Raw genomic sequence first — 19330 nt, 5'->3', positions numbered from 1 at the left:
GACAATACGCAGAGATCGAACGTTTATTACATCAATATACACATCAAATATATCTTATGGACAAGTAATTTCGCAACGCTTTGCTTTTAAATAGACAATGACAATAGGCAATGATTGACATCATCGATTTTAACTATGATAAAAGATATAATAATTCATAATTATCATAAGTTATTTATTATAATAAGTCATAAATAATTAAAAAACTTGACATATATAACTATAATCGACATTGATCGAGACTCAAAGATACAATTACAATTCGATTAATACGAATTTGTTCATATAAATAGAATTGTACAAAATCTTGAATAAAATTGCGTTACGAAATTATCACAGATTAAGCTGTGTAGGAAGACACAATGAGCAGACACTTCGACGAAAGTATTTTTACACACCTATTTGTTTCATGAATTTGCAACTAAGTTATACGTATCATCGTAAAGGTCGATGAATCGGTGTAATCGCATGTGGCGGTACCTAAAATTTAAAAATGCTATTAAAGAATTACCATTTATATTTTAAATTTGTTTTAGCCATTGTATTGTTTTATTGTTTATTGTTATTTAATGTTATATGCGAAAAATAAAAATATATGTAAAATATGTGTTTGTTAGTAGATTTACCATTGCGCCAATGCGAGACAAATAACGATTTCGTATACTAATGTCAGATTGTGGCTGCATAAGACTGTCAGCTGAGAGATCCGACGTGCACTCCGACGATAATAACTTTTCACGCTCCAAACTTTCGGGCGTGCATTGAATTGCCTCGTATCGTTCTCTTTGTCCTGGCGTCATGTTAAGATAACCACCGCTTGTTGCCATGTCCAACACCCAGATTGCACCAGCGGTTATCAACGAGACTGTTGCAATGTGAAATATATTTACAAAATTTCGCAATTTTTCTATGTGAAAGCGTATCATTCGCTCAAATTTCCAAGTTCACGAGAATACTCACTCCAGAGCCAACCGAGGAAGAACATCTCGAGCATTAAATAGCCTCCTTTATCGACAATTATGCCAGCTACAATTGAAACCACAGCGAGACCTAAGTTTTGTACAGATTGCGCTCTGCGAAAGAAATTATATTAAACTTATACGTCTGACATTCCCAGACATTTTTTATTCTGCTATTACTAAAGAATAAATACTTACATTCCATAGGCAGTTCCAAGTTGATGCTCTGGTGTCACGAGAGCAATCAGAGGCCATAAACTGCTTGCGAGCATAGAATACGCTAGTCCCATAAGAACCATACATACATAAGGGTTCAAGTAAGTAAAAGCGAGTAATCCATGAGCAAGAATAGTCATACAGATACTAATAAACACCCATAATACATTTTTGCCTGTTCTATCCACCATGTAACCTAAGAGAGGCGACGCTATCGCCGATATCGAGTAAACAAGAGAGTTTACTGTATTTGCGGCAGATGGATCGTATTCATATTTTCGCTCGAAAAATACTCTGAAATAAAAATGAAATAATCTTTTCTCTAAAAATATAAAATATGTGACTTTTTCATGTAAAGTTATGTATAAAAGAGCAATAATAAGACAAGTAATTCGAGAAATAATTTTTAACCGACATTATTATCCTTTAACCATTTTACAAATTTAACTAATGCGATTTGAAAATTGTATCAAATTCTTATGTCATCCTGTACTTACTTTCCTAAAGCAATAAAGGGGAATATCGCGACGTAGTAAGCGATACAAATGATCGCGACCAGCCAAAAGATCAGCTTGAAATCCTTGACATCCTTCAAACTAACTTCTTGCGGTTCCTGTCCCTCTCCGCGACGGAGCAATCTCTCGGCTCGCTTGTCCATGAGACCCAACACACAAGCACATATCATCGAAATGACGCAAGTGATGGCTGCGAGAAAGAGAACTATACCGATGCACTCTGGGCCCTTGTAATATTGAGATACATAATTGTATACTGGTTCCATCACTAGGAAGTTCACAGTCGATCCTACTCGGGCGAAGCTCAACTGCAGCCCAAACACCATGTTTAATTCTTTACCTTTGAACCAAAGGACCGCGTAACTGTTCTGCGCTACTGCCAATGATTCTGCACCGATTCTATGAGAAAAGAAACAGTTATCGATTCGATAATTTCATAAAATCAAATGTGATGGTTACAAAATATTCTATGCACTGTCTAATGGAACATACCCAAAGACAAATCGACCGACCATCATTAGCCAAAAAGCATTAATCATAGCACCACTTGCAAAAATGACTTGACCGATTAATGTGAGGCCCATGTATATTATCGTACCCAGCCGAATCCCAAAAACGCTGTCCAACAGGAATCCGCCAATAAAGCAGAGGATGACATTCGGCCAAGAATATATAGAATATAATAAGACAAATGTACTAGTTGACATATGCAGATCAGATTTAAAATTATCCTGCAATGCTCCAGGATTATCGAAACAAAAATATGAACCTGAAATTAAAAAAAATGTATATCAGTGTATAGTTTTCATTAGAGACATAATGCTGAAATAAAACAAAAATTTTTTAAATTAAGAAAATTTGTTAAATTAGCAAAAATTTAATTAGAGAATTGCAAAATATTATTTGCTAAAGGTTTGATAAGCAAAGATATTCTATCATGGGTGCATAGTTTAATTATCATAGGTTCTAACATCCGCTTACACAACATATGGCGAATATTTAAAAAAAAAAAGAGACGTGATAAACTATACAAAGAGAGCGTTCATGATAGCCTTATCTAAGCAATGTCAAATTTTTTTCTTGCAATTAATAACAAGAGAGAATACATTTAAAACAATTTCAATTCAAACTTAATTATTCTCTATTGCCTGTTTCTCTCCATATTGACTTCTGACTTATCGAATCATAAAATAAAATGTTTCTCATAAATATAGACAGATATCTGACATTTTATAAATAAGAACAAATCTCGTACATCAAACATTTCAACATCAAACAAGTATCACATGAATGTTCACTAGGCATCTAATTATCGCATTCGATATTGAAAAATATCGAATAGATCATAATAATGGAGCTCGCGGAAGGCAAATAAAGCGCTCCATCATAATGATATATCTCATTTTGTTGCAATAGCGTTTACTCCTTTGAGGCACAGCGACATTTCGGCGCAACATGTTGACAGGTAAACAACGAGCGGCATGTTGCGTAAACGATACAGCATATTCGCATTATATATTCAGCTCGTACCGAATCCAAGCAGACACATGAGTGCTAGTCCCAAAAATCGGTAGGGTATTTTTTTCGGGCTGCAGCATCCTTGAAGGGCCGCTTCATCTTCGGATCGATCCAGATTTCCGCTGCCGGAGTTTTCCGCCACGTCTCCTTCCATGCCGTCGCAATTGAGATCCCCGATTATTTTCGTTCGCGACCGATCCGTCACGTCTTTGTCGCGCCCGACGAGTTTCGCCAGCAGTCACCAGGAAAGGCGGTCAAATTGGCGCAAATGATTAATTAGTCGCTAATGAACGCACAAGTGTCGTTCTTATGTCGCTCCTATGTCACATCGCACGATCGACGGCGGAACAAAGGGGATCGCTGGAACGACGCCTCTCGACTACATCGACTGCATCGCGCAGTTGTCGAGTGCCGTCATTGTTGATCAGTCAATCTGTCAGTCGACGGATGCGTCATTCATGGAGATATATGTAATACAACAAAATAATCGGGATGGCACACGAGGCAAGACGCTCACGCAACAAAATCCCTACAGTCGGAAAGTGCCAACAGGATAGCAGCAAAATGACTAATAGAAACGTATACAACAATGTGATTGGACAATTCCGTCAATTTTCTCTGCCTCAGAGAGACTCAAATCTCAGACTGATTTCTAGCATTGTGCTTTTACACGAAGATTTAATGCCTAATTATTTTTTTAATTAATAAATTATACACACACATATATATATATATATATATATATATATATATAAAATATATAATAAATTGCATTATGAGAATAATTGTATTATAAATATTTGTGTATAAATTCAATATTTCATTTGTTTCTGTTTTTTAATGAGCTTGCGACATACCTAGCTAAAGTCAGATCTATATCTTTTCTAATAATTGATTTGATGATATCGATTAAAAATTCCTTACAGAATAATCTATTATCAAATAATTGATATCCTTTGCAGTTAAATTTGTATATTTTTTCATCTTTTTCTTTCTCTTCTCTGATAATATATCTATTTTAAATAAAGAATATATAATATAGAGCAATTACATAACTCAAAACATGAGAGGCATTATTATACTTTTATAATCGGTTATTTTTCGAGAATTTTTCATCTTTACATTAAAATTGAATTTAGTCATAAATTGCGTTCCTAATTTGTGTTCCTAATTGTAAATCCATCGACACAGAAAACTTAAAGTCAATTGTTAATTTCGTAAAATAGTACAAAATTAAATTTTCATACATTTATTGCAAAAAGGTAACTTATGAGCTTAATGAGTCTGATGCTTAAAACTAGTTAAAATTCGAATGTTTAATGAACAATTAGATGATAAGGAAATGAAGATGGTATCACCAGGTCTTTAGCTATTTACTTATGAACAAATGAATTAATTTAACCAGTGACTTCTTCGGTAGCGCCTTCTTCAAATTCGAGCTTTACTTGACATTCCTCGGGAAGTCCCTCAACGTCTACTTCTGTCTCAGGCGCGTTTAACATATTCAGCGTGACTTCCGCAGATTTTCCCATCAGACCCTGATTTCCTGATGTCGACTGTTGCTTTGCAACTGGTTGTTGTTGAACTAATGCAGATGGTTGTGCCTGCTGAGGTAGAATCTGTTGCTGCCTGACAGTCATTCCCGCTTCCTCAAACGCCTTCTTTTTCAAAGTGGTTCTGATCTGAGAGCTGGAAAAGAGAGCAGTACGTTCGGTATGAGATTCGGACCGACTGCCTTGATGGCAGTCACTGTAAACTTACACCGTCCGACTCTTGATGTGCTCGCTTATTCTGCTCAATTCTTCACTGAAGACCCTGACCGACTGACGGAGCATCTCAATATCCTCGTCAGCCCATTTACTACGCATCGAGGGGGACAGAAAATTATGAAAAAGAGTATGGGGCCTGCTATGATCATACTGCAAGGTGATACTCCAGCGGTATACACTGCAAACTTGTCGGGAACACGAGAGAAGCTACTTTGTGACGACTAAGTTACATTACAATTTATAAATTTTTATCATATTGAGAACCAATTACCATTAGTCGTCACAAAATCTTTTTTTACTCTTCGCAGATTTGTTGTTGAATCTCTGCCTTTTGTCTCGCGTTGTCTTCAAATATAATGCATGTATGTACCATCGGAGAATCATCTTATACAAATATCGTTACAACAATCACGATAAAATTGTAAATCTTTCAAAAGTGGCTTTATCATCGACTGATTCATACTTTCCATATATTGTTAAAACTGTTTAATCTCTTACCAATCAGACCACACATTTTATGGATCTTACAATATTTGTATACCTCAACTTACCCTGCTAGAGAATCAGATGTAGGATGCAGTTGCATCGTCAGTTCACCCAGCTTGTTGAAAGCCACTCCGGCTGCGGCGAAGATCTCGCCGACCTAAAAGCGAATAGTGCTTCAATTATGCATATAGTTATATATACATTCATGAACTTTAATTAATTAGCGAACATTTTTATTTGTCATTAACTCTTACTTTTTTAACCTCTTTTCTAACCAAGACAGCACTTTTCTCAGACCGCGACATCACACGAGATTTACGAAACAATTACAAACGCAAGATATAAGTATATAAATTTGTTTTGACTTTTGTACTCACCTTGCTCGCAGAATTCATTATTAGTTTGTTGCTGTTATTGTTATTCTCAACCACGTCCGTTATGAAGGTTATGATACGAGCGACGACATTCGCCCACTTTCGCTACCATTTTGAATGTCGAGGATGCAAATTTCTATAGAGGCGATAAACGAGTAATCGATAATATATCTGTCGCAGATAATTTTTAGATTCCAATTATTTGACTTAAATCAAACAATTCACAAATCAAATCTAAAAATCAAACATCAAACAATTCGGAACATTCAGACTGAAGATATGTTCAAACAGCTTGAGCTTATTGAAAATGTTTTCAAATCCGAAATTTCGAAAGTCATTATATAGCGTTTAAATCAAAGTTTAAATTTTAATCAAGTTAAACTTAATTTAAGAACAGCAATTTCGAATATCTCGGACATTCAGGTTCCTTAGCGGCGAATGATCTATTATTAATTCGTTCAAAATTTACGCGATTCAGATGGTAAAGAAGAGCGAACTAGTGAAACTGCAAAATGTATATAGAAATAAAAGAATAATTTTTTACGAATCCTTTTTTTCTTAAATTTAGGTTTGAAACTGTAATAAGTTTCAAACTTTCAAATTTGAAGTGAATTTAAATTTAAGTTCGAGTTATATGAACATATCTTCAATTCGAAAGAATTGAATTATTAATAATCAATTCATTTCTACGATTCGAACTGTAATTTTTAAACATTCAATTCGACCTAACATTTCTGAAATTAATAAAAAAATCGCGATGTATCAACAATATTTCTTGCATTTCACGGAATTTTGCGTGAGTTATCGTTGAGATTTCCATAGGAAATGTTGTGCGATCCGTAGTTAACCCATGTTTTCGCAAGAGTTAAGTTATATCAATACAACGAAGGAAGCTGCAAAGAGGAGTTGCAACAGAAAGAGAAGAAGCAGGTTTGAGAGACATCGGACGCGACAACAGAACACTGTGAGTAACTGTGAGTTTTGTTGTTTACATTTATTATCTTGTTGCTTGTGAAATTAATCATTTATCTCTGCTTATTGGGATGATTTAAAAGCAAGAATTACAGGAAAAATTTTTATTTACGAAACGTTCCAAAGGTTTATGCTAAAAGATCTTTCGAAAGCTGTCCGATTATTATCTTTGAAATAATAATATTTGAAATAATAAAGATAAATCAAGAATTCGACACGAGTGCACATAAATAAAACATTCATCCGTTGTAATTTGAATAATTACGTTATGTATTATATAATTCCATTCGTTATCTACGTTGAATGAGCAAAGATTTATCTATTATCTCTATGCTAATGATGATATCTGCATATACATACATTATGATATATATATAAATATTTAAACGCAATATTCATATTTCATACACAGTTGTAGTTGATTTCGCATATTAATGTAGTTAGTGTCGTGGAAAAGACTGAATTAATACAATAAGATCCAGACTTCTTCAGCTTCATAGAGTCTGAAAATAATTTTCTTTTTCTTACAAAAATTATTACGCTTAAGTATGGCTGTATGATACTGTACAAAATTTTTGATATTTCTATCAAACAATTTAAACGTATTGTATAATTATATTGTCTAACAAAATTAGCTTCAGATTTGTATCTGTTAAAATTTTTAGGTCACTCAAAACCGCTCTTTCGTGAAAGGAGGACTCGCTAGGCGGATGCTGGGCATATGTTGCCGATTAAAGTCGCCGCATTATCTGATGGATACGACCTGATGGTCGAGGTGAGTTAAAATGTATTCGTAGTGCCAAACAAATGCACGATCGTGTATTCATCTATCACATCACGACTTCCTCTCGTAAATCAAGAGCATACGTCCCCAATCGTTGCCCGCAGTAACGGTAACTCTGCGAAAGTCGCACAGCCTCGTCAAAATGTTCTCTATGTGCTTGCTCGGATCGCCGGTGTATTTGAGTTCCTTCAACAACGGAAAGTCCTCCGATTTCGCTCTTCGCAGCCTCCTCGACGCGTTTCTGTAACACCTCCAGGGCTGCGGCTCGACGACGATCATCTCCGCGAGCTCGCAGACTCGACGCAGGAACGCCTCTAGACCGTCATCGCCGTGATTCAAATGGATCCACATGGTGATCGAGAAACAGAATGCCACGTCGAATCGCGTTTTATTCATCCGCGCCAGATATCCCCTCAGAATCTCGCCACAGTCCTCGGATAAAAAGTCCAAGCACTCGAAGGTCACGCAATCCGGGCGCGGATTACGTTCGCGCGCTCTCTCGATCAGAATCGGATCGAGATCTATGCCGATTAAGGAGATCTCGGGTTGATTTTGCGACATGGTCTCCTCGAGGAAGTCGCGCAAAATGTATGTCAGATCCTGGAAAACACGTCATACAGTCGATCGAAAAAATCAATAAGATTCGGAAGATTTAGATTCTTTTAGCGTATTCTTTGAAATATAAAATCAATTTCATTTAATAAACAATCGTTTAATTTTAATTTTTATTTTAAATGAAATAAATCTTTCAGTCAAGAAACGTATTTTATATTTATATATATATATATATGTTTTTTGACTGTCATGTAAATTTAAATATTTAATTTTAAAGTGTGAAAAATTCGTTTAAGATAAAAATGGAGAGACACACAGAAATTGTTAACATTTAAGTATGTATCAAAAAAATTGTACAATTATATAACTAAACTTGTCAAAACAACTAATCTACATCCTCGAATTTGAACTCTCTCAAAGTACCAATTGAATAATCAAATTAGTAAGTTAGTTGTGCTTTCTTAATAAGAATTTCGCTTCGAATTATCCAAGGGATCCGCAGATCTAAAAGAAAACACATGAGACACAGTTGTACAGACATTTCGTATAATTAGGAAAGCGTTCTGGTTTCAATGGGGAAAAAGAGGGAGACGGCAGGGGGAGACGAGCGCGTACAGGAAATTTCTAACAAGGACAAAGGATACAAATTCCGGAAGCGGATGTCCATGACACAGACGAAAAGCCGAAAGGGGAAAACCTGACCAAAATTAGACGCTCTCGTTTGTAGTTTCGGATCACGAAGGCCGCCGGAGTTGTCCCGTTTCGGCTCTGGCCCATAAGTCCTCGACAGCTGGTGCCGCCGCCGCCGCCGCCGCCGCCGCCGCCCTTACCCCGGCGTTACAGCCGACGTCTAGACCCGCGTATTTCCGGGCCGGATGAGCGACCGGCCGCCGCTGCCACACGCCACGCGGAAGTTGCCGCACGCGCTCTTCCGCAGGATGGAATTGGTAATAATTCATGAAGTTCCCGTGCCTGATAGCGCCCGGATCCGTTTTCTCCTCGCTCTTCTCATCACACTCGCCAGTATCGTCGCTATCGCCCATCCTGTTACTTTTTGGAAAAATCTGAAAACGTGAACGGAAATGGAATGTTATACACTGAGAAAAAAGTTATACTAATGGTAACAAAAAAAAAAAAGAGAATTCATATCCATAAGTAACCGATTTTCATTAGACAATTTTGTTTAGCAAAAATAGCAAAATATATATTTTTTTTTATTATCATAGATAAGGAAAATTTGGTAAATTCTTTTATTTAATAACACACAAGTTTATTTGGTTACTTACATTTTGTAAATAATAATATAAAATTGGGTTTATTATAATTACAAAATAAATTTTTTTTATAATTTCAAAATAATCTATTATAGATAGAGAATATTTTTGTTAAATGTAACGTTGTAGTATATGTGTTATATGATTGTGTGTTTTTTTTTTGTAAAATATTTTCGTTAAGTGCATTTTTGTTTAGTGTGTTTTGTGCATTTTTTGCGTGTGTGTTTAATAAATTCAATAAATTAATATCGGTGCGATAACAATGATTAAATTAGTCATATATTAATAAATAGTTTTAATGTTTTAATAAAAATGTTTGTCATTCGTACTAAACATTTTTCTCAGTGTATATATGTACGTTACAAATACACTTATTTGATATAAAAAAGACCAATGAGTTGTTATAAACGATTACGAATATAACAGTACAAATAGTAATATTATTGAAGAAAATCAATTTTGACGTCAACGTTGTATAAAATAATATTACGATATATTTTTCATTACTAAAAAATAAATAACTACCATGTCGGAGATTGTTCCACTTTTTGCAATAGGAATTCTTTTTAAGACAAATCTGTGATTTCGAAAATTGAATTAATGGGATATAAAATATATTACTCAACTTAGTTATATTTCTCAATTTGGTATGTGACAAGGTGTAGTATACAATGTTGCGTATGATATTGCAATAGTATATATAGACGATGGTGAGAAACACAATGACGGCACTAACAAGCGGAAAGAGTATTAGAGAAAAAAAAGAGAGAGAGAGAGAGAGAGAGAGAAAGACAGAGATGAGAATAGTGGCCGCAAGAGAAGGTCAGGGGGACCTACCAAGAGCGGAAGGATCGAGCGGTTGATTCGTTAGTGTCCGCGACCCAAATAATCGATAGCCTTCGATCGCCAGTGACGTTGGAGCGTGAAAAATTATCGATAAATTATTTTCGCTGTGAATAAACACGACGAAACACACGGTCGGCGATTAAAAGGCAACGGGAAAAGAATTGTCATTGCCAGTCGTAGAAATGTTCGTTGAAGAAATTTTCGCCCAGCCAAATGAAGCAAGATATCGAAAAGCAATCAAAATTTTTACTCATATATACTCATAAATACTCATTATTAAAAGTCGGAAGCTTTAAGAAAGCTCCTATAGAAATAAACATTGTAATTACAAACATAATGTTAAATAATTGTAGATAATTGAACGTTTTTTTTTGCGCCGCGACAAGTTTTATATGCCAAGGCCAATGAAACGCGTAAGTCTTACTTACTTACGGTAATTTACTTAAAATAAATTACGGGGATTGTTTCGTCAACGTTATTTAAAAAAAAAAAAAAATGCTGAAATTCTTAGCCCTTACTTTATTGTCATCTTCCTGTCACTTATCCTTGATCCTATTTACGGTATTTGCAAGCCGCCCTAGGAGAACAAGGGCAAATTCGTTCAGATTTGTTGGTCAGCTTTTGGAAAAATGCTTTTGTGTGGAGTCACATGGAGAATAAAGATGGCACCCTTCGGTTTCGCCGAAGGTTTGGCGAACAATGAACATCCGGTGAGGCAGTGGGCAGTAGGCCTTCGATTTCTCGTTGCGATTTCTCATTGCCAAATCCTCCCGCGGCGGATTGCCAAATCGGATCGTGAGGGCACGTTGTAAACGCGCGTGCGACCGTTATTGTTACGCCGCTCGTAATAATTGCGTTGCCCCCGCGCGAACCCCGGCAATATCTTTGCTGTCAAATCACGGGGGGGGGGGGGGGAGGGGGGCGAATGGGTTTCGAGAGCTACTCGTGTGTTTTTTCAATACCGTGAGAACTCGCGGCTTGGACGACGCCCTCCGAGTCGCGCAGAAATTGCACGTTCTTGCGTAATCGTTTTCCGTCGTAACGTTAGTCGTAATCGTTGTTAGTCAGTTGTGCGGCGGAGAGGGACGCTTTTGCCTAATTAGCATGACCGATTACAGACCGACCGGTAATTAGCCGAGTAATTCCGGACTTGTATGGCGATTTGAACGCCGGCATTTCTTGCGCGCGGGATAATGACTGTCTCTATCGCCGATTGCAACAAATATTGTGACCTGTCGGAGAATGCATCTCTGCGCGTAAATTGTGTCAGCAGCATTGGCGTTGATTGGTCTCGTTTGCCTTGCAGAAAGAAACGAGAGTAATGACAATTTCTTTTAATTACCGCACAGAGACTCAAGTTAAAGCCCTTAATTGCTACTGCCACTTGCTGAGAAATAATGGAGATTGGAAATTTAAAAAATTAACGCAGTAAAATTTATATAAGAGATATTATCATCTCGAATGATGATAAGAATTCCTGGTATATTATAATGTAAAATAAATTTGCATTGCTAATCGCTGAGCATATACCGAGATGAATGCTAACCCGTGTGCGTTCTTTCGAAACGTGAGGCATTTTGTGGTAAATCGTCTTACGATACGGGACAATGAACTCACGTGTGTGTGTGTGTGTGTGTGTGTGTGTGTGTGTGTGTGTGTGTGTGTGTGTGTGTGTGTGTGTGTGTGTCGTCACGTATAAGTGACGCGATCGCGATTAGTCACCTGAAATTAACATGGTTTTCGATCTCGAAAGGGAACGCCTAAGGACATTCTCTGTCGTAACGAGCATAATCGTCTTGAGCAATGATCACGCATAAAGATCACCAAATGACCTATCTCGCAAAAATATAAAGTATAAATTTCTTTTTAAGTCATTGTGATCGGCGCTTTCATCACTATCACTTTCCGAGACTAACCTCTTCGAAATTCTCAAAAAATTCTCGAATCTACACTACTTGTAATTAAACATGAAAACGAGCAGATACACAAGTTGTATTTTTTTCAATGAAGAAAAATTCAGTTTCGTATCAATGCAAATGACAGAAAAATCTCGCTACTTTTCACTAGGAAAAATGTTTTGTTCTGTGAACCAAAATTTTATTAAAACGACACAGTAATTTGATTAAAATTCAATTTTGTAGTTTTGTTCGATAAATATACCGAACCATTTAGTCAGTATAAACTATTATTTTTTTATAATAACAAATAAGTATTTTTTTGTTATTTACATTTTATTCCTATTACTATTAATTTTGTCATAACAATCAAAAGATGTTAACAAAATGAATTTTTCTTTATCTTTTTTTTATATCAACAGTTTTATCATATGGTGTACCCAATTATTTATAAATTCACATTTACGAAAATAATAGCTTCACTATATATGAAATTTTATTTAAAATAGAGAAATGTATTTTGCAAAAACAACTAAATTTTCTGTTATATAAAACAAAAAACATTGAATTGCTGTTAAAGAATATTTCTACTAAACAATTTTGCTGAAGGCAACGAAATTTTTTTTTCCTAGTGTTTCAGTTGACAGGTTCATTAAACATCAAATATACTAATTATAGTTTTTCGATAACACATTCGACAAAGTTGGTAGTCCTACGTTCATTTCTCACATAAAAAAAATGCAAAAGGGTAAAAGAAGGGTGCAGCATGGCGCCTGACCGAGCGGTGAAAACCGGTCAATCAATGCTACACGAAAGGAGGCAGCTGCGTGGCCCTTTTTACCCCAGTCTCTTCTTTCTCATCGAAATCGTAATGCCAGACAGAGGGCCCGTTTCCTCCAAAGCAGGTAAAGTAAGCTATAACCCCGGAAGTTGGCTGTAAAGCGATCCGTTCCGCGCGCATCCGGCGTATTCACTCGGTCGCTTTTTCCACACCCCATTCACAGTAAATCCGCTTTTTCCGGATTTTCGTGTTCCGCGTCGGATGTGACAAACAAATCAGTGCCGAGAGATCTCGCGGAGAAATCCGGCGACAAAGGCGTACATCGTGTACAAATCGAGAGAGAGAGAGAGAGAGAGAGATCGGGGATGTGCGGTCGTTACTTCGAAAAATACCGGGATTACCTCGAAAAGGAGAGCCGATCGCTGTCACGTGCGTCTCTCAATTTCCCAATGCGGTGAAGCCGTATTCGTGAAATTAACCGCGGCAACGACTTAATCCTAGACCGAGCGAAGCTGTGCCTTTCTTCAATCTGACCGAGCGAAGCTGTGCCTTTCTTCAATCTGACTCCTGCGATCGAAACGGTCCTCGAAAATATTGTCGGAGAGCTGGAGGAAAAGATGTTTACAAAACAAAATTTTGGAGAACGTAAACATCTAAAGATTCTTTCCAAAGTTCGTTTTCAGAGTTTGGAAATGACGTACTTACTTTTTTAGATAATAAACTGGCGTTACCCTTTCTTAACTGTAACGATAACATAATTACATTTTTTTCAATAACAGTAATGAATTTAACAGTTTTTTACCATTACTTTTTATATTTTGAATCTATGACATAATTTTTATATATTCAATGTTCAATTTTCGATTGACATTCATAGTTATTATATTTAAGACTATTTTAAGAATAGTTTATCATTAAACCAACCAACCAAAAACAGATTTTATAAATATCATCTTGTTTGTAAATGAAAAAGTATGTGAAAAGTATGTGATAGAAAAAAATGTAAATTTGGCTGTATTTTTGAATATAATGCAAACCACAATCTTTTTTATTTAAATGTTGAGTATTTTAATATCTTCGAATAACAGTAACGAGTTATTTCTAAAAAAATTCCCAACTTTCCCTGATTCTTTGTTAGACCCTACGCAAAATGAGGAAAATATATTAGGAATAAATATTAAATTTTGAAAATAAAAATTCGGATTAAAGATTGAACGTAACGCACAGAATTCAAGTAAATATAAGATATGGAATTTTCATTTCCAAAAATTAATATTTATTCCTGTTTCCTAAAATTTCCTCCATTGTACGCAAGATCGTATGATGAATATACTGCCATTCGTAATATTTCCTCGTTTCCTTTGTAATTCGTAGTCGTCGATTAATAGTTCGAATTACAAGGGAGTGTAAAAGATAAGCGCTGCATTTTTGCAAAGCCACTTATCTCTCAAATGTTGCACCACACAAAGACATGACGTGTATTATCTGTCTTCCTGTTTACACTTCACCGAAAACGTCGGGAGTATAGCGTTTATCGTTTTACGTAATAAAATTTCGCAATGTCAGCTTAGTCATTAACATTTTAAATTCTATCGAATATCATACTTTAAAGAACTTACGGCCTCTTCAGATTTTTTTTGACGATTCAATCGACGATTTATCGTGCACCTGTTGTGCAGTTTTAACGAGCCGATTTTTCACGGCTGCGTAGTGTCACATATCTTTCAAGATTTGCGAGAGACAAAAACAAAACATAGCTAATTAATATTTAAAATTTAATATTTAATGTAATTCAATTGTGAAAAGTAATTGTTAAAAACTACTTATAAGAAATGCCTAGAAATGTTTAGGTATGTTTTTCAAAATTTGCGAGAGACATTTTACAAAAAAAAAAAAAAAAAAAAAGTGAAATATAGTTAATTAATATTTAACGTTTAATGTTAATTAAAATAATTTAATCGTAGGAAGCAATTAAGTTAAAATAAACGGCTGGTTACGACCGCCTAGAAACGTTTTGGATATCTCTCTGGAATTTGTTTGTGCGAACGTTGCGGCAACGTGCGGTACCGGAAGCGGATCGTATAGCGCAATGACGCAATTTCCGGGATGCGGACTTAAGAATTCCGATTCATCGCGCTATCGTCGAAATCCGTTTGCTCAGCCGCTTCCACTATTTTCGTCGCTCTCGCTGTCAGCCATCAATCCGGTTTTAAACCCACGTCGCCGAAACCAACGTCGTCGTTGTTCACCGTTCGCGCTTTTATCGGAGAACGTGCGAGAACGCTTCTGCACATTTCAGCGCTTATCTCTTCCTCCGTAATTCGACGCAATTCTTCGCCGCCGTGATAAAAGCGTCGTACACCGATGGCATCGTAGTCGACACTTGAGATTCAAGGTTTCGAAGTTGTAATTTGTTCCACGATTATGATTACCGATGCTTTTCTGAAAGAGCAAACAGATCTGTGCGCTCTCGAGAACAACGACGGCGGTGTGAAATGTTAAATCGATATCTCGTTATTATCTCTAAAATTAAAAAGTCGACTTATAACATAAGTACCCAATGCTCGCAAATTATCGTATATATATATATATATAGAATCGTAACAACGTAAACGCTTCGTTAAATATGGGGAATATTATCGAGAAATTGTTTTTATTCGTTCGAAGTGAAAATTGGAAAATTTTCTCAAGGGATTAGTACGGCGTGACGCACTTTATTTGCACAAATCACACGTCGTGCTTTTACGTTTGTATGCTTAAGAATTTATCCTTATTATCGAGATAAAAATATTTGACGACCCTGAAGCCTTTAGAGACTAGATTGCGAAAATTATATAGCGATCTCTCGCACGGTTCTGTTATCACTTCGCATCGATGATATATTGAAGATAAGTAGGAGGCATTGTTCTCGCAGCGAAAAAAATGTTTCTAGAATTGATTTTCCAGGCGCTGATCGCGCTAACGAGTTACGTTACATCGATCGAAGGCAGATCGGCGAGATTCGCTCGTCGGCCTTCGATTGCTCTCGATAAATCCTCGAACACACGTTCAGCTTGGAGGGATTTAAGCGCGCAACTAGGTCATCCAAGCAAGGATAAGCGTCGCGACAGAGATTTATGATTATGCGCGCGTTGCAGCCGAGGAAAAACCTCGAACGATGTCAAGTTCGATACTTCATATCTGCCGGCGTTTCAATCAAGAAATTTATCGCGTTACACGAAACGTTCGGCAAAGCCTTCGAAAATGTGAATGAAAATCGAAAATTGATTCGAACCGATAAGATTGAGACGTGGCTCCTTTCCGCATTGGATTGGACTCAATATTTCTTCCCTATAACACATCCTCTTTTTCACGCTCAATTTAAAAATTAATGATACACGCCCTTTACGGAACACCTCTCGGAGAACAGGTACACTTCCATATTTTTTTGTCATATGATATTTGATATTTCAATGGCGACAATTTTTTTATGCGCGTAATCAGTTTTGATTGGGATATCAAAAGCGTATAAGAGTTTATTCGAGATCTTAACCTGGATTTCTGTAGATTACGTACTTTTTATTAGAGCATAGATTATCGCAGGAATGTCCTCGTTTCTGATGTCATCGGACATGTCATATGACAAATCAGAATGTTATATCGCACTTTAACGGAAAGTCAACTGGAAATCTACTTATCGCAACGCCTTAATTTTTAAATATTCTCTCAAGTATCTCTTAGCGGATAAATTTCAAATGAACTCTACGTCAATGAGGGAAAGCTTTGAAGGAAAAACATTATTGAAAGTTGAAACTAATGGACGTAGCTTTTTGTGTGTGTTTGTGTGTGATGGCTATTAATATTCCTGAAGGTTAGTTAGCCCTAATTCGCGATATCTCAGTCGAATCAATCACCAATCGGATGAAAACTGTTAGAAATATTTCCGCGAGCAAAATCTTTACCCCGTCAACTGTTGATTGATCCTTGAAAATTCAAAGAAATCATGAATTATTAGCAATCGGCTGACCTGACCGCGCAAATCAATCAACTTAAACAAGAGATATACGAGGCATATCCGCGATTCGCAAATAAGCAAAAACGCTCGCGAAATATATGGAAATATATGTTGTTGCAACAGAGTCATTTACATCGCCTAGCATAATTTAAGCATTTACGTCAATGCGCGAAATATCCGAAAACCTCTCGTCTCTCTGTAAAATCGCAGTTACAATCAATTTATATGGTGATTAGGATCCTTGATTTTTTTTTTCTTAAAAACGTCCATTTATCTGTTCGGTGAAATAAATATGGGGATGTCGCGATGCTTCCTAAAGAACGACTATTGCACCATTACTTTCCAGGGCTTTAGGCTGCATATCCGCTAGTGTAACACGCGTGAGCGTTGCGCGCTAGCGCAAACGGTTGCGTTACATTACGGCAGCTCTCGTTACTTCGCCCGCACGGACACGTGCGTGAAAGATGACGCAAGAATGAGAGTACCTTCGCGCTTTGCCATGCAAATGATCCAGTATATATAATACGTCAGAAAAATTTGCGTCAGCAGAGAAAAGGGTCTAAAAACAATGCAAGAGACGAGACGTGGTGCCAGAAAATAATAGATGCAAGAGACTCAAATTAACTTCTATATTTTCCTATTCGGTTGATAATTACGAGAAAAAAAAAAAAACAAACAGAAACGGATGCGTCTACGTGCCCGTTTCTATCATCCTTACCTTGATCTCCACCTTTAATAGAACTTTCGTTAAAATTAAATTTAGACTTAATGCTGATTGATTTCTATAAACGTTATAACGATTAGCTAAATTTATAATTTATATGTAATAACTCTAAAAACTGATTGCAAATCGAACATTGATTGGTCCAATATTGGCTCTAACGGTCTTATGAATGCTCATGAGGCATGTAACGGTGGAGGAAGAGCGATAAAAATTATTAAGTTAAAAATAGATAAGGAAATCATTAATAAGAAACAATCACACAAACATGGTACGAATTTATAGGAGATATTGCCTTGTTTTTAAAAAAATATTTTTGTGGATAACGCGTTGCGCACATGACAGATCAGCGCCTTATTTTTTGGAGTGACTTGTGCGCTCTGATGCAATCGCACCACGTATTGTGCACACACACACATTATATATATATATATATATATATATATATATATATATATATATATATATATACACGTGTATGATACGTGCGTCCGTTCACGTAAAACATAAATGTATCGATGCGTGACGGTCGGCATTCGCACTTCTCCACGCGAATCTTATCGCACCTACGCGCACCATGATCCATCTGATATCACAAAGGTATACGTCATACTCGTTTCGACACGTCATCCCATTTTTCAAATTGGAAATCACGACGTCGCGCTAAGATCATCGCGCGCAGCTGCGTCATCAGTCATTCTCCGGAATACCGTAGTCATCGAGCCTTCAGTCTCTTCTTCGTAAAGAGACATAATCACAAAACAGTACGACCTCCGACGAGAGATGTGGTTTCGAGAACGACAGAAATTCCTGCAAAATTAATTTGCAATAAGGAAAAACGAATCCTGCTCCGAACTAGCTTCCAAATAAATAATGCGATAGAGAGAGAGAGAGAGAGAGAGACGCGATTTTCGCGGTGTTATCGAGAGTGAAAATAAATTCTTCTGAATGAAAGAAACGTGCCACTTCGCGCAGCGCAGCGGAGCAAAACAAGATCTTTAGCATAAAATCATTACAAAATCATATACATACATAATTTATTTCTAGGACTGCAATATTGTCATAACACGCGCGTTATCTATGTACTTTGTAATAACGAGGTTTCGTATCGCGTTGCTCGGCTCGTGATTTGCATTTAGTTAAATTTAGTTATTTATACCGCTGGTCGATCATAGTCTCAATCATAGAGGGAAACTTAATTCGCGTGTAAATAATTACGTATTCGATACACATTCTTCGCCTTTCACTGTTTCAACTTCAGAGAATGCAGACTTGACGTTCGTCAAATACCTCGGGCGCTCACACCCGCACATTAATTAATTACCGTCGTGCACTTTTTCACGCAAATTCATCGCAAAATCGATCTCTCATCTCTGGTTTTCAGCCACGCGATTTTCGCAAATATAAAAAATGTCCAATGTTTTAAAGCGAAAGCGAGATAAATGGAATTTATCGCCCTTCGTCCTTTTCCCTTTTATTCACATCCCGCTTCATCGTCCGCATTTCACGTTCATTTCGGTATCGTTTCCCCCCCTTCCCCCCCCCCTCCCAAATTATAATATTGCCGAGGATTTGTGACTTTCGTGAGAATGAAAGAATTAGACATTGTAACCGCAGAGAAAATGAACCATCTTTTCACGAGCCTTTCCTGCCTTATTAACCGCATTTCCT

At 36.7% G+C, this 19330-nt stretch overlaps 3 protein-coding genes across 38 annotated transcripts in view; all 3 read right to left on the bottom strand.

Annotated features, from left to right (window-relative positions):
* Window positions 1–9: 9 nt before the first annotated feature.
* Window positions 10–3917, bottom strand: LOC105431316 (lysosomal dipeptide transporter MFSD1). Of its 2 annotated transcripts, none has more exons than XM_089075676.1 (7): window positions 3221–3917; window positions 2183–2308; window positions 1673–2089; window positions 1158–1469; window positions 961–1073; window positions 627–865; window positions 10–480 (listed from the first exon to the last, which is right to left on the bottom strand). In XM_089075676.1, the coding sequence occupies exons 1-7, from the start codon at window positions 3286–3288 to the stop codon at window positions 436–438; spliced, it is 1320 nt and encodes a 439-aa protein (XP_088931802.1). In that variant the 5' UTR covers window positions 3289–3917; the 3' UTR covers window positions 10–435. The 2 variants fall into 2 exon arrangements, with proteins under 2 accessions (XP_088931802.1, XP_011643730.1); XM_011645428.3 differs by having other exon boundaries at window positions 2183–2459; window positions 3221–3910.
* Window positions 3918–4441: 524 nt separating this feature from the next.
* On the bottom strand, window positions 4442–6218 carry LOC105431315 (BPTF-associated chromatin complex component 1). 4 transcript variants are annotated; one of them, XM_011645425.3, is made up of 4 exons: window positions 5841–6048; window positions 5529–5620; window positions 4970–5068; window positions 4442–4897 (listed from the first exon to the last, which is right to left on the bottom strand). In XM_011645425.3, exons 1-4 carry the CDS (start codon window positions 5856–5858, stop codon window positions 4606–4608), a joined length of 501 nt encoding a protein of 166 aa, XP_011643727.1. In that variant the 5' UTR covers window positions 5859–6048; the 3' UTR covers window positions 4442–4605. The 4 variants fall into 4 exon arrangements, with proteins under 4 accessions (XP_011643727.1, XP_088931832.1, XP_011643728.1 ...); XM_089075706.1 differs by lacking the exon at window positions 5841–6048 and adding an exon at window positions 5718–5785; XM_011645426.3 differs by lacking the exon at window positions 4970–5068 and having other exon boundaries at window positions 5841–6218.
* Window positions 6219–6806: 588 nt separating this feature from the next.
* The window catches only part of LOC105431312 (putative RNA methyltransferase CG11342), a 238840-nt gene continuing 226316 nt past the window's right edge, over window positions 6807–19330 (bottom strand). For 15 of the 32 annotated variants that reach the window (XM_089075702.1, XM_089075682.1, XM_011645420.3 and 12 more), the window contains 2 exons: window positions 8979–9212; window positions 6807–8193 (listed from right to left, as the gene is read on the bottom strand). In XM_089075702.1, coding sequence (XP_088931828.1) covers window positions 7645–8193; window positions 8979–9191 — 762 coding nt within the window. In that variant the 5' untranslated portion in view covers window positions 9192–9212 and the 3' untranslated portion in view covers window positions 6807–7644. Of the gene's footprint in view, window positions 8194–8978; window positions 9213–10259; window positions 10278–10786; window positions 10806–13345; window positions 13550–13649; window positions 13686–14563; window positions 14584–19330 lie in introns of those variants that run through there. The other 17 variants (XM_089075685.1, XM_089075687.1, XM_089075690.1 and 14 more) reach the window with 6 other exon arrangements.

The sequence above is a fragment of the Pogonomyrmex barbatus genome, unplaced genomic scaffold (genome assembly GCF_055798465.1).
Source record: "Pogonomyrmex barbatus isolate J1 unplaced genomic scaffold, ASM5579846v1 scaffold19, whole genome shotgun sequence".
NCBI classification, from domain to species: domain Eukaryota; kingdom Metazoa; phylum Arthropoda; class Insecta; order Hymenoptera; family Formicidae; genus Pogonomyrmex; species Pogonomyrmex barbatus.
This window is presented reverse-complemented; position numbering and strand designations above follow the sequence as displayed.

Bases quoted from the DNA above. Each gene is read 5' to 3' on its own strand.
- LOC105431316 (XM_011645428.3), bottom strand. From the start codon at position 3,362: ATGGAAGGAGACGTGGCGGAAAACTCCGGCAGCGGAAATCTGGATCGA. The intron at 2,460-3,220 runs GTACGAGCTGAA...TTTTAATTTCAG, and splicing joins CATGTGTCTGCTTGGATTCG to GTTCATATTTTTGTTTCGAT. The intron at 866-960 runs GTGAGTATTCTC...ACATTGCAACAG, and splicing joins CTTCCTCGGTTGGCTCTGGA to TCTCGTTGATAACCGCTGGT.
- LOC105431315 (XM_089075706.1), bottom strand. From the start codon at position 5,768: ATGTCGCGGTCTGAGAAAAGTGCTGTCTTGGTTAGAAAAGAGGTTAAA. The intron at 5,069-5,528 runs GTAAGTTGAGGT...CTCGATGCGTAG, and splicing joins ACATCTGATTCTCTAGCAGG to TAAATGGGCTGACGAGGATA. The intron at 4,898-4,969 runs GTAAGTTTACAG...TCTCTTTTCCAG, and splicing joins CACATCAAGAGTCGGACGGT to CTCTCAGATCAGAACCACTT.